This window comes from Chiloscyllium punctatum, chromosome 4 (assembly GCF_047496795.1).
Source record: "Chiloscyllium punctatum isolate Juve2018m chromosome 4, sChiPun1.3, whole genome shotgun sequence".
NCBI lineage: Eukaryota > Metazoa > Chordata > Chondrichthyes > Orectolobiformes > Hemiscylliidae > Chiloscyllium > Chiloscyllium punctatum.
The window spans coordinates 104693792-104708861 of NC_092742.1; the positions used below are offsets into that span (position 1 = coordinate 104693792).

Genomic DNA, 15070 nt, shown 5'->3' on the forward strand with positions numbered 1-15070 from the left:
TGTTTCTGTGCTGGACATCTCTAGGACTCTATAATTGAAAAAAACAGAACCTTCTTCCACTCATCTCCATGACAATGTGGATGTCCTTGAATAGACCTGCAGTTTAATTACCTCTATTTTTAGTTTCTTCAATCTGAAGAAATAAATGATTTGACAATCTTTCAGAAATTGCCAAAAGCTTTTAAACAAACTTAGGTCTAACTCACAAAACCAAAACATTTTAATAGACTTATTGAAATATTTCCAAACACCTTCATTACCACAGCCACTTTGTCTTTTGTAGCCTACTCCAGCTCAACAACTATCTGAGATCACTGCATTCCTCCAGCCTTAACCTCTAGTACACTTCCCATTCTCTTGATCTCACTATTTAATGACCTCCAGTAGCCAAGGCTACGTGATCTACGTGATTTTATTCCTAACTTATTCACATCTACCTCCCTTTCCTTTTTAAGAAGCTCCTTAAGAACGCAAGTCTATGGTTTTCTGACTTATCTTTTCCTTTGGCTCAAAGTTACATTTTGTTGGATAACATTCCTGAGAAGCTAAAGTTAAAGATGGCTTTTGTTGAAGCTTTTCATTTTACAAAGCTAAAGGTGCTATATTAATGCAATTGTTTGAAGTGGCCTAACTTAAATCTGGTGAATGTCAACCTTAAACTTTCAATCCTTTTGTCTAGTTTTTGTCTGAAGAGAGAAGGGGCTAATCCAAAGACGTTGCAACGATGTATGTTAACAGTTGTACATTGTAATAGTGAGGATTCTAAGAGGTGAAGTTTTACAAGGTTCTGGAATAAAGAGAGAGGAGTGAAGGTAAGATCTCGATGTTGTAAGGACCCTGGACAGGTAGGCGGTGTAGCATTTGACACTTTAAGAGGAACACACCTGTTCTGGTGTTTATATTCACCATTGCAATGTCATGTTTTAGAAGAATACTTTTTATAATTGGGACAGAATCAATATAAGAACAGAACCTATTTTGTTATTATTTACATAGAAGCAGAGTGTGAAATGTCTCAAATCTCCACTTGAAGATACGTTGTCGTCATTCAGTGAACTTTGTGAGCAGTGTGCAGACAGAATCCAGACAGAAGACATCTTGTTGAAGACCGTGCTGGCAAGATTGTGCTGTGGGGCTCAGGGCTGCTGAACACTGGATGGGCGGAAACGGAATGATTTGAGTTCATTTTGTCTCATTGTTCAAATGGTACAGGGTGTTCAGTGAGGATTGTTAGGTATTAATAGATGAAGTCGAGAGTGTGGTGCTGGAAAAGTACTGCAGGTCAGGCAGCATCCAAAGAGCAGGAGAATTGACATTTCGGGCAAAAGCCCTTCATCAGGAATGAAGGGCAGATAGAAGATAGCCTTGAAAATAGGCCATAGCAGTGTATTTGATGTATGAATCAGAACATGACTACATTGGAAAGAAGTCCAGCTAATTGGTTCATTTGTTCTTTCCCACATTCCCTGACGAAAACAATTGATTAAGAACTGAAGAATAATACAACACAGAAGGAGGCCTTTCAGCCAATAGTCATAGAGATGCACAGACCCTTCGATCCAACCCGTCCATGCCGACTGTGTTTGCCCAACTGGAATTATCCAATTTATCATGTTCCTTTGTCCCTTCCCTAGAATCCTACAAGTTTTCATTTTCAATTGCCTTTCACAGGTTATTATGGAATAAAACTCTGGCCCTTCTCAGGCGTTGAATTGTCAAATCCCCATTACATTAAAAGATCCAAATAAAACAAAGATCTGCAAGTGCTAGAAATCAGAAACAAAATCAGAAATTTCTGGGGAAACTCAGCAGGTCTGGCAGCATCTGTGAAGAGAGAAAGCAGTTAATTAGATTAGATTAGATTAGATTACTTACAGTGTGGAAACAGGCCCTTCAGCCCAACAAGTCCACACCGCCCCGCCGAAGCGTAACCCACCCATACCCCTACCCCTACATCTACATCTACATCTATATCTACATCTATATCTACATCTACCCCTTACCTAACACTACGGGCAATTTAGCATGGCCAATTCACCTGACCTGCACATCTTTTGGACTGTGGGAGGAAACCGGAGCACCCAGAGGAAACCCACGCAGACACGGGGAGAACGCCCACACGGTGGCACAGTGGCACATTCTTGATCCCATTCTTGATCTCTGGTGCTTGTAAATGATTCAGAAACACATAACTTCCAACACAAATCCATTGGGTTGATTAAGTCAGCAGCTGGAATGTTTCGAGTTTGGTGACTATTTGTCATGGACAGATTATCTTTTAGGATCAAAGAAAACAGAAAGGGGTATTTCACCATTATACCTGAGGTTGCAGCCCTACAAATTTTTTTCTCTTCAACCTTCTTTAACATTATGTTTTGAAAGTCCCATCACTTTATAATGCAGTCCACTCCAGACAACAACAAGCCACTGCATTCTTGTGTAGGTTAATGCTTTACATCAGGCTTACTGGAGATGCAAGAGGAATGGCTGAAATTGTATTCTTTCTTTGTGCAGGAAGACTGCTGAACCCCTTACTACAAGTAATATATCTGAGATTAGCTAAACCACCAAAAGTTTGTGTCCTTCTGGGAATGTGTGGAACAGTGTGCAGTGCACTGGCTAATTTCAGTCAACCAAGTGATTGGACACAATTTGTCTGGAGGATTTGCCTGAGTTTTTGACTTTTTTTCTATTGCTTTCTCCAGGAATAACATGCTTGTTAAGAAGGATGATGAGGAAGTATTTATGATGTGGAGGTGCTGTTATTAGACTGGGATAGGCAAAGTTAAAAATCACGAGACACCAGGTTATAGTCCAACAGGTGTATTTTGAAGTACAAGCTTTTGGAGCACGGCTGTTTTGTCAGGTAGCTTGTGGAGTAGTCCACTCCACCTGACGAAGGAACACCGCTCCGAAAGCTTGTACTTCCAAATAAACCTGTTGGACTATAACCTGGTGTTGTGTGATTTTTAAAGAAGTATTTACTTATATTGCTTTGGTCATCAGAAGTATGGGAAAGGCTTGATGGAAGAGCTGTTTGTCTTCTTATGTGTTGAATCTGTCTTCTCCACTGCACACACACAACTTGATAACACATTCCATTCTGTCCTGAACAGGACATTGACATGGTTTTTATTTTTAAAAAAGCATGTCTATTTATAATTTGCATGATTCGGTATGGTGGAGGATATGAGCAGTTATTCTTTTCATGAACTAAATACCTTTCTCTGCAGCTATCATGGATGATGAAGAAGGAAGGTGTCTGCTGGATGTTATTTGGTGAGTTTGTTGTGTTGTTAAACAGGTTTTATCAAAAAGGTAACTCGAGTATCTGTTATATCAATGTGTTTTAAGAGCCGTTTTGGTGAGGTGATGTACTTAAGAAGATAGAAGGACATTTTAAACTTAGAATCCCATTCTTGATCTCTGGTGCTTGTAAATGATTCAGAAACACATAACTTCCAACACAAATCCATTGGGTTGATTAAGTCAGCAGCTGGAATTGGGGAAAGAAACTCAATCCATACTCATAGCAAATTAATGGATGCAGTTACAATGCATTATAAAATAGGAACAAAGGATATTGGAACAGGAGGAGACCATTCAGCCCCTTTTAGCTGCTCATCCTTTCAGTCCCTCTGAACTGTTCATCCATTCAGTCCCTCAAGCCTGTTTAACCATTTAACCTCTCAAAGCTGTTCACCATACATTTTAGATCATAGTGCTGTGTACACTAATCCCATCTGCCAATCCCAGAGCTGTCCACAGTGTCCAGGGCTTTGTGAAGTCAGAATGGGACCACGGCCCCTTTGTATTCTAGTCCTCTAAATCTAAAATCTAAACTCACAGTTGGCTGAGTTGAAGTCCATCTGCTGTAGCTTTTCCCCATTCACCTTTTCTAGCAATCTCTCTTTGTAAATTTACACTTCTATCGACATGGGTGACAATGCTTCCTCTATCTGACTCACTGCCAAATTTGGATATGTGAGTTTTGAGCCTATCTTCTAAATCATTTATAAATACATTAAATAAAAGAGGCTCCAGCACACATCATTTTGCAACAGCCCGAAAGGTGTTTTGCAATTAAGAGATGTGCTTTCTAACTTGTTCAAATAATTTGCCTTCATGCTTTATAAAGCTAAGTCTTCTTTTTGAGGGACCTCTTCAGATTCTTATTTTGATGACCCTTTATAATGTTCATAAATTGATATAGGAGTGGCGATGGCCCTGTGGTATTATTGTTAATCCACAGGCCGCACGTAACGTTCCAGGGACACAGGTTTGGATCCTGCCATGGCTGATGGTAGAGTTTAAATTGAATAAAAATCTGGAATGAAAAGTTTAATGATGACTGTGAAACTGCCATTGATTGTTGAAAAAACCCATCTGGTTCATTGAAAGTTCCCTTTAGGGGAGGAAACTGCCCACCTTACCTGGTGTGGCTTCCATGTAACTCCTGACCCAGAGCAAAATGGTTGACTCACAACTGCCACTGGGCAGTTATGAATGGAAAATAAATGCTGGCCCAGCCAGCATACACTGATCCCATGAATGAATATTAAAAAATGATCATCAGATACAGCCCTCCCTTTGCAAATCGTAGCCCAGCTCAAATTTCTGAAGTCATGCTCCTCTCTCCACACTCTCTCAGCAGAGAGTATGATTTATTAAAGTCTACCTAATCAAATTGTTTCTATCATTTAAATACAGCAATCAGGTGACTCCTTAACCTTCTAAATGAGAGGGAGTACAAGTTGAAGTCTGTAAGTATTGTAACCTTGCAGGCATCTGTATCATTCCGGATTGACAGTGCTGCACAGTGACAGGCTGATGACCAGGATATCAATCACCAGCTGTGGAGCTGGGAACTGAGTGCATGCCCTTGACATTGAGCACATTGGTACTATGAGCAAACAATCCATCAGAGAACCTCACATCATTGATCACAATTCTTCTGCCATGTTTTCCTCCTCCCCTCCACACTTCATGATAGGCTTCCTCCACCAGGACCACAATATTTAAAATTATCTTCTGTTCTGTGCTCCAGTGACCCTCAAGCTCTGAATGACTTTCTCCATGGAAGTGACCAGGTTAGTAGACATCCATGCTACTACTTCTTTTGATGTATTTTTGATTAATAAAACCAAGAGATGACTAGCATAGTACTGTACCCAGGACGAGGGACTTCCATCAGGCAGGGAAACTGCAGAAGCATTCATGGGAGTTGGACATGGTTGGCTGGCCAGCATTTATTGTCCATTCCTGGTTGCCCTTAAGAAGGTGATAGTGAGCTCCATTCTTAAACCACTGCAGTCCATATGGTGTAGCCCCACAATGCCATTAAAGAGGGACTTTCAGGATTTAACTCAGAGACATCAAAGGAACAGTGATATATTTCCAAGTCAGGATGGTGAGTGGCTAGCAAGGAACTTGCAGGTCGTGGTGTATCCATGTATCTGCTGCGCTTGCCCTTCTAGATGGAAGTGATTGTGGGTTTGGAAGATGCTGTCTAAAGATTGTTATTGAATTTCTGTAGTCATTGGGTCATAGAGATGTAAACAGACCCTTCCGTCCAACTTGTCCATGCCAACCAGATATCCCAACCCAATCTTGTCCCACCTGCCAGCACCCGGTCTATATCCCTTCAAACCTTTCCTATTCATAAACCTATCCAAATGCCTTTTAAATGTTGCAATTGTACTAGCCTCCACCACTTCTTCTGGCAGCTCATTCCATACATGTACCACCCTCTGTGTGAAAAAGTTGCCCCTTAGGTCTCTTTTATATCTTTCCGCTCTCACCCTAAACCTATGCCTTCTGGTTCTGGACTTCCCGACCCCAGGGAAAAGACTTTGTCTATTTATCTGCCCCTCGTGATTTTATAATCCTCTATAAGGTCACCCCTCAGCCTCCGACGTTCCAGGGAAAACAGCCGTAGCCTATTCAACCTCTCCCTATCGCTCAAATCCTCCAAGCCTGACAACAATGCCCTAATCAATATCCTGTACAGCCGCAACATGACCTCCCAACTCCTGTACTCAATGCTCTGACAAATAAGGAAAAGCACACCAAACGCCTTCTTCACTATCCTATCTATCTGCGACTCCACTTTCAAGGAGCTATGAACCTGCACTCCAAGGTCTCTTTGTTCAGCAACACTCCCTAGGACCTTACCATTAAGTGGATAAGTCCTGCTAAGATTTGCTTTCCCAAAATGCAGCACCTCGCACTTATCTGAATTAAACTCCATCTGCCACTTCTCAGCCCATTGGCCCATCTAGTCCAGATCCTATTGTAATCTGAGGTAACCCTCTTCGCTGTCCACTACACTTGCAATTTTGATGTCATCTGCAAACTTACTAACTGTGCCTCTTATGCTCCCATCCAAATCATTTATGTAAATGACAAAAAGTAGAGGGCCCAGCACCGATCCTTGCAGCACTCCACTGGTAACAGGCCTCCAGTCTGAAAACCAATCCTCCACCACCACCCTCTGTCTTCTACCTTTGAGCCAGTTCTGTATCCAAATGGCTAGTTCACCCTGTATTCCATGAGATCTAACCTTGCTAATCAGTCTCCCATGGGGAACCTTGTTGAATGCCTTACTGAAGTCCATATAGATCACATCTACCACTCTACCCTCATCAATCCTCTTTGTTACTTCTTCAAAAAACTCAATCAAGTTTGTGAGACATGATTTCGCACGCACAAAGCCATGTTGATTATCCCTAATCAGTCCTTGCCTTTCCAAATACATGTACATCCTGTCCCTCAGGATTCCCTCCAACAACTTGCCCACCACCGACGTCAGGCTCATTGGTCTGTAGTTCCCTGGCTTGTCCTTACCACCATTCTTAAACAGTGACACCACATTTGCCAACCTCCAGTCTTCCGGCACCTCACCTGTGACTACCGATGATACAAATATTAGATTACTTACAGTGTGGAAACAGGCCCTTCGGCCCAACAAGTCCACACCGCCCCGCCGAAGCGTAACCCACCCATACCCCTACATCTACATTTACCCCTTACCTAACACTATGGGCAATTTAGCATGGCCAATTCACCTGACCTGCACATCTTTGGACTGTGGGAGGAAACTGGAGCACCCGGAGGAAACCCACGCAGACATGGGGAGAACGTGCAAACTCCACACAGTCAGTCGCCTTAGGCGGGAATTGAACCTGGGTCTCAGGCGCTGTGAGGCAGCAGTGCTAACCACTGTGCCACCGTGCCGCCCACAAATATCTCAGCAAGAGGCCCAGCAATCACTTCTCTAGCTTCCCACAGAGTTCTCGGGTACACCTGATCAGGTACTGGGGATTTATCCACCTTTAACCGTTTCAAGACATCCAGCACTTCCTCTTCTGTAATCTGGACATTTTGCAAGATGTCACCATCTATTTCCCTACAGTCTATATCTTCCATATCCTTTTCCACAGTAAATACTGATGCAAAATATTCATTTAGTATCTCCCCCATTTTCTGTGGCTTCACACAAAGGCCGCCTTGCTGATCTTTGAGGGGCCCCATTCTCTCCCTAGCTACCCTTATGTCCTTAATATATTTGTAAAAACCCTTTGGATTCTCCTTAATTCTATTTACCAAAGCTATCTCATGTCCCCGTTTTGCCCTCCTGATTTCCCTCTTTAGTATACTCCTACTTTCTTTATACTCTTCTAAGGATTCACTCGATCTATCCTGTCTGTACCTAACATATGCTTCCTTCTTTTTCTTAACCAAACCCTCAATTTCTTTAGTCATCCAGCATTCCCTATACCTACCAGCCTTCCCTTTCACCCTGACAGGAATATACTTTCTCTGGATTCTTGTTATTTCATTTCTGAAGGCTTCCCATTTTCCAGCCGTCCCTTTACCTGCGAACATCTGCCTCCAATCGGCTTTTGGAAGTTCTTGCCTAATACCAGCAAAATTGGCCTTTCTCCAATTTAGAACTTCAACTTTTAGATCTGGTCTATCCTTTTCCATCAGTATTTTAAAACAAATAGAATTATGGTCGCTGGCCCCAAAGTGCTCCCCCACTGACACCTCAGTCACCTGCCCTGCCTTATTTCCCAAGAGTAGGTCAAGTTTTGCACCTTCTCTAGTAGGTAGATCCACATACAGAATCAGAAAATTGTCTTGTACACACTTAGCAAATTCCTCTCCATCTAAACCTTTAACACTATGGCAGTCCCAGTCGATGTTTGGAAAGGTAAAATCCCCTACCATAACCACCCTATTATTCTTACAGATAGCTGATATCTCCTTACAAGTTTGTTTCTCAATTTCCCTCTGACTATTGGGGGGGTCTATAATACAATCCCAATAAGGTGATCATCCCTTTCTTATTTCTCAGTTCCATCCAAATAATTTCCCTGGATGTATTTCCAGGAATATCCTCCCTCTGCACAGCTGTAATGCTATCCCTTATCAAAAATGCCACTCCCCGTCCTCTTTTGCCTCCCTTTCTATCTTTCCTGTAGCATTTGTATCCTGGAACATTCAGCTGCCAGTCCTGCCCATCCCTGAGCCATGTTTCCGTAATTGCTATGATATCCTAGTCCCATGTTCCTAACCATGCCCTGAGTTCATCTGCCTTCCCTGTTAGGCCCCTTGCATTGAAATAAATGCAGTTTAATTTATTAGTCCCACCTTGTTCCTGCCTGCCCTGACTGTTTGACTCACTTCTGTTCTCAGTTGTACCCGTCTCAGATCGATCTCTTTCCTCACTATCTCCCTGGGTCGAACACCCCACCTGACTAGCTTAAATCCTCCCAAACAGTTCTAGCAAATTTCCCTGCCAGTATATTAGTCCCCTTCCAATTTAGGTGCAATCCGTCCTTCTTGTACAGGTCTCTTCTACCCCAAATGAGATTCCAATGATCCAAAAATGTGAATCTTTCTCCCATACACCAGCTCCTCAGCCATGCATTCATCTGCTCTATCCTCCTATTCCTGCCCTCACTCGCTCATAGCACTGGGAGTAATCCAGATATTACTACACTTGAGGAGCTCCTTTTTAAATTTCTACCTAACTCTCTGTAATGTCCCTTCAGAGTCTCAACCTTTTCCCTTCCAATCTTGTTGCATTTGAACATGAACTGTTTCAGGATCTGAGAAGTAGAGTTAAGAGTCTAATAATGACCATGAATTAATTGTCAATTGTTGGAAAACTCCATCTGGTTCATTAATGTCCTGTAGGAAACAAAACTGCCACCCTTACCTGGTCTGGCCTACACGTGACTCCAAACCCACAGTAGTGTGGTTGACCCTGAAGTGCCCTCTGGGCAAACAGGGTTGGCCAATAAATGCTAGCCTAGCCAATGAACCCCCCCCCCCCCATCCCACGAATGAATAAGAAAAATATAGGACTGGAGAATGGGGCTAATTCGGTAGCTCTTTTGGGAGCAGGTCCAGTTATGATGGGGTGAATGGTCTCCTTCTATGCTGTAAAATTCTATGATTCTGTGTCCAAATGCAGCAGGATGTAGGCAACATTCAGGCTTAGGCTGAGGAATACTTGTGAGGTATGTAACATTCATGAACTTCTCCAACCACCACCTGTTGATATTCAATGCTGTTGCCATCATTGATTATCCCATTGTCACCATTGACTAGAAACTGAACTGGGCTAGTTATATAAATACAGAGCAGGTCAGAAACTAGGAATACTGTGGTGAGTACCCACCTCCTGACTCCCCAAAGCCTGACCACCATCTACAAGTCACAAGTCAGGAATGTGAGGGAATTACTCCCTGTTTGCCTGGATGGGTGCAGTTCTAACAACACTCAAGGACACCATCCAAGACAAAGCAGCCCAATTGATTGGCACCACATCCTCAAGCATCTGCTCCCTCCACCACCAACACCCAGTAGCAGCAGTGTGTATAATCAACAAGATGCACTGCAGAAATTCACCAAGGCTCTTTAGACAACAATTCTGGAAGCTAGAGTTGCTAAACTGCTGGTGTTCTAAAAGCTGCTAGTGATAGGTGACCTGGTGCCAAGAGGTTGATGAATTCAGAGCTCTCTGTGGCATGTGAGGAGTGAAGGGGAGTGGGAGGGTGTAGGGAATCAGTAAATAGGAAGCATCTTGGTCACTGAGTTCATAACAAGAAGCAGGCAGCTTCAGTTAAAAATTCATTGTGCAACAAACTGGAGTGCGTGACATTTTGATTTGCTTTAAGTTTGGGGTGCCCTATTCCTGTGCCTTGCTTTTCTAATGCTTCTTCTTAATGTTGCCTGCAGTGACACAAGATGTGACCTTGTCTTTACTGGTTTCAGTTGGCACCAGCTGGAGAAGGAATCAGCCACGAGGTGCCCTCATCTGCCAGCAGTGTTGACATCTCCTTCTTGGGCGAAGACCTGCTGGGATCCCCAGCCAGCTACGGTACTGAGCAGCCCTGTGATATCCTGCAGCAGAGCTTGCAAGAGGCTAATATCACTCCGCAGACTCTGCAAGGAGGAGACGACTTGGCAGCTGGGGGGGTCCATGTACAGGCCAGCCCCAAGCCACAACCTGCCAGCCTACCCACCCAGGACAGCCCCCAGGCGCTAGACACGGATCTCAGCAGCTTAGCCCCTGCTGTGATTGCCCAGCAGCCTCTGCTTCAGCATCCAGTGACTGCTCAGTTTGTCAATAAAACCGTCAACGTGCAACACTTGGTCCACCAAGTCAGACTGAGCAGTGTCGCCGTGCAGCCGATAGCAGGCATTCAGACCATGTCCAATGGCACCACCAAAGTTGGCCGCACACAGACGGTCGACTGGCAATGTGGTCAGACTACCGTGCTGCCCGACGATCAGCCGTCTCGGACAGGGCTGTTGGCAAAGCCTGGCCTCACCTCCCCGATGGCTGCTCCTCTCTCCGAACATCCAGTCACCGCGACTTTGGGCATCTCTGCCCCATTCCAAAAGAATATCACCAGCAACTGTCTGAATGGAGAATCCCTCTTTGCCCACATGGGTTCTGCCCAGGCTGCTGTTGGGCACACCACGGGGAACCAGCTGGTGCAGGTACCAGTGCTGACGCGCGTCATTCAGAGGAGTTCAACGCCAATCCAGCCAAAGCACCTCGTGAATATACAACCTAAACTGGTCCAGTTAAGCCCAAAGTCTTCATTTCCTCCAAACTCTCCACATGTCCAGACTGCCTCAAAGACTTCAATAGAAGCTGCACAGCAGCAGCAGAAAGCTTGGCAGAACTTGGCAGTGACTGCCCGAACCTCAGGCCCTGGTGTCCTGCTCTCCACTCAGGCTCCTGCAGTCTCCCAGACAATAGCCACCAATCGGGTAAAGCAACCATCCCAGCAAGGTCAACCCAAGTCAAGCAAGCCAGTCAGTGTTCGGGTTCTCCAGCAGGGCACTGGTGTGGTACTGCAGTCCCAGTCATTACCTCGGGCACTACTGACTGGTCAAGGCCAGTCCACCTTGCCTGGGCACTTGGCCACCAGAGTCTCAGCAAGCACTGGTCCCCAGCGGCTTTCAGCAATTCAATCTGGACCTGTTTTGACCACCCAGAGTGGGTCTGTGCTAGCCATCCACAGACAGCCAGCTACTGGTCGCATTGTGGGACGTGTGCAGGCATCTCCGGGACAAATAGTCTGCAGCCAGCCAATGCCTGCTCACGTCTTGATGACCCAGAATGTGGTGGGACAGTCGATTACCAGCCACTGTGACCTTGGCCAGGTGTACACAGCATCAAACTCACAGTTGACGGTCAATGAAGGAGCAGCACAGAGACTGTCTATATCCGTGCAACCACAGCCCAGTCAACCAACTCTGTCTACAAGCTTCCTGGTGCCAAGTCAGCTGGAAGCTAGCTTTGGTTCGCAATTAGATTTGTCTGGTCAAACACCAGAAGGGCAGCTGGATCCAACTGTGCCTCTGCCAAATCAGCTACCAGTGCTCAATGAGACTGAGCTTGGACCAGCCTTGAGTATTCAGCAGTCAAGCACCAGTGACCCTGATAGCAACATTGTGAAGATTCCATTTGCCCCTCAGTCTCCGTTCACATCAGCTCTTGAGCTTCAGCAGATTCCTGCTCTGGCCCAGTGTCGCCAACAAATGCACCAGTCTCAGTCCCAACCAGCAGAGCATCATCACTCTGGACTGCTGTCGGCTCTAGCATCAAAACCCAGCAGCATCTCAGCCAAAACTACCGACAATAACCAGGGAGCCACAGGAGCAGCGCTCAACGCTGACCAGCTTTTGCTTTTCCAACAGGTCAGTCTTTGATGTTGTAGCAGAAACTGGTTATGCTTTATATTTCTGCAGGTAAGGTGTTTCAAGAAAATCAGTAAAACAACAAAGATGTAGGAGCAGAAATAGGCCATTCGGCCTATGCTGTACTCTGCATTTCAATGAGATCATGTCTGATCTGATAATCTTTCACTTCACTTTCCTGCCTTTTCCCCATAACCCTTGATTGCTGCCTTGATTAAAAATCTCTCTATCTCAGTCTTGAATATACTTAATGACCCACCACCTACAGACCTCTGCGGTGAAGAATTCCACAGATTCACTACTCTCAGAGAAAAAGATTCTTAGAGGACTTGGCAGGGTAGATGTGGAAAAGTTGTTTCCCCGTGGAATTTCTATATTAAGTAAGTGACTCCTTACTCTGAGAAAGAACCTTTCCACATCTACCCTGTCAAGTTGTCTAAGAATCTTGTATGATTCATATATTTTATCACTTTTGGCTAGTGGGAATCCAGATAAGGTAAATTGTTTTTCAGATTAAGAAGAAACCTCATCCTGGATTGAGGGGCTTGTCTCATGAGAACAGGTTGAGTAGCTTTGGCCTGTATCTATTCTTGTTTAGGATGATGACAAGTTTTAAAACATGTCAGATGTTTTGACATAACATAAATATCGATGTTTAATATACCAGGGACTCAAGGATTATGGGGCACATACAGGAAAGTGGGTTTGGGACCACAACCAGATCAGACATAATCTTATTGATTGGTATAGCAGGCTCAAATGGCTGCTAGTTCTATGCTTCTAGGACAAGGCATTCAAAATGCTGAGGAGGTCAGTTCAAGTTTGAAGATGTATGTTCGGTATCAGAACCAAAGGCAGGCTGTGGAGTCATGGTAAGCCTTAACTGAATGAGGTGGTATCCCAGGCTGGAGCGGTTCTCCTAATTAGAGTCATAAAATCATGGAAACAGACTCTTCGGTCTAACCAGTCCATGCCAACCATACCCCCAAACTAAACTAGTCCCACTTGCCTGTGTTTGGCCCATATCCCTCCAAACTTTTCCTATGTACCTGTCCTAACGTCTTTTAAATGTTGTAACTGTACCTGGATCTACCACTTCCTCTGGCAATTTATTCCACATACGGACCACCCTCTGTGTAAAAACATTGCCCCTCATATTTTTTATAAATCTTTCTCCACTCACTTTAAAAATATTCCTCCTGGTTTTGCACTCCACTACTCTAGGGAAAATACCCTTGTTATTCACCTTATCTATGCCCTTCATGATTTTGTAAACCTCAATAAGACCATCCCTCAATCTCCTATGCTCCAGTGAAAAAAGTCCCAGTCTTTCCAGTCTATTTTTATATCTTGAACCCTCCAGTTCCGGAAACATCCTGTGGATGTTAACCCTGCTTGCAAGATATATCAGAACTGGGAATCAAACACAGAAGACTAAACAGGCTGGTCCTTTTGTCTTGAAAAAATAGATGACCCGTAGATAATCCGATCATCATTTTAAATGAGAAAGGGATTTGATAAGGCAGGAGATATCTCCACAAGTGGGCAACACCAGAGCTGCAAAATGTAAAATTAAGGTGTCTGTTAGTAAATCCAACAGGGAATTTTGGAAATGCCCATTTTTCCCAGAGGAGTGGGAATGTGGAGCTCAGTACCACATGAGGCTGGATTTTACAGAATGTGTGGTTTCCCCTTGCCCCAGCTTTGATTCACACTAAGCAGGAAGGACTGTTCCCCTGCCATCACCTAATGGACAATTGCCCAATGCCCATTAATAGTGTGGAGCTTTCACCCTGTCGGAGATAGGATATTCTCTGTGTATCTCAGTGGTCCCAGCAGTAGGAAGAATCATTGCCACCCCCAGTGGGGTGTGACATATACAGTATATATTTTCCTAACTTTCATGTGATAGGTCCTTAATTGACTATTTAAAGGCTTCAGTTAGCCTAAGGGCGACAGTCCAATTAAACTCCCTTGAATTTCATACAAATTGGGGGTGGAAGGGTAAGTAATCGAAAGATTACTTTTACGAGCCCTCTCCCCTTGGTGACACGGGGAGAGTGAAATGCAGGGCTGTGGTGTGGGGAGATGGGTTGAGGTATACTGCTTTGATGGATTGAAGGGAAGTTAGGTGACTAAATGAGGGAGACGCGACTAGTAGGTTTTCAAGATCAAAATGGTCCAAGCTGCCTTGAGGGAAAGGGAATAGGCAGACAGTGCAGGGAGCTCCTGTGGCCGTTCCTCTCAATAATAAGTATACCATTTGGATACTGTTTTAGGGGACAACCTACTGGGGGAAAACCACAGCGGCCAGGTTTCTGGTGCTGTGGCTCACAAGGGAAGGGCGGAGAATAGGAGAACAATAATGATATGAGAGTCAGTTGTGAGAGGTACTGATGGGACATTCTGTGGTTGCGAGCGAGACTCCTAGATGGTGTGTTGCCTCCAGGCTTCAGGATTCTTAAGGGGAGGGAGAGCAGCCAGGAGTCGTGGTACGCATTTGTACCAATGACATAGGTAGGGAAAGGGAGGAGGACCTGAAAAGAGAATATAGGAAGTTAGATTGGAAGCTAGAAGGCCGGATGATCAGAAGAGTAATCTCAGGATCTCTACAGGTGCCACATGCTAGTGAGGCTAGGATTAGAGAGCAAGTGAAGCTGAACGCATAGCAGCAGGGCTGGTGTAAGTGGGAAGGCTTCAGATATGTGATCTTGAGAAGGTGGGACCTGTCAAGAAGGGCAGGTTACACCTGAACTGGAGGGACACCAAGATCCTGGACAGGAGGTTTACTGGCGCTTTTGGGAGGGGTTAAACTCGATTGGCAGCGGGGTGGGAACCTGAG

At 44.6% G+C, this 15070-nt stretch overlaps 1 protein-coding gene across 4 annotated transcripts in view; it reads left to right on the forward strand.

The window, feature by feature from the left end:
• The window catches only part of LOC140476609 (BRD4-interacting chromatin-remodeling complex-associated protein-like), a 110646-nt gene that overhangs the window by 23563 nt on the left and 72013 nt on the right, over nt 1-15070 (forward strand). For 2 of the 4 annotated variants that reach the window (XM_072569466.1, XM_072569464.1), the window contains exons 3-5: nt 3234-3279; nt 4994-5090; nt 10288-12228. In XM_072569466.1, the coding sequence (XP_072425567.1) occupies nt 3239-3279; nt 4994-5090; nt 10288-12228 (2079 nt within the window). In that variant the 5' untranslated portion in view covers nt 3234-3238. Of the gene's footprint in view, nt 1-679; nt 813-3233; nt 3280-4993; nt 5091-10287; nt 12229-15070 lie in introns of all 4 variants that reach the window. The other 2 variants (XM_072569465.1, XM_072569467.1) reach the window with 2 other exon arrangements.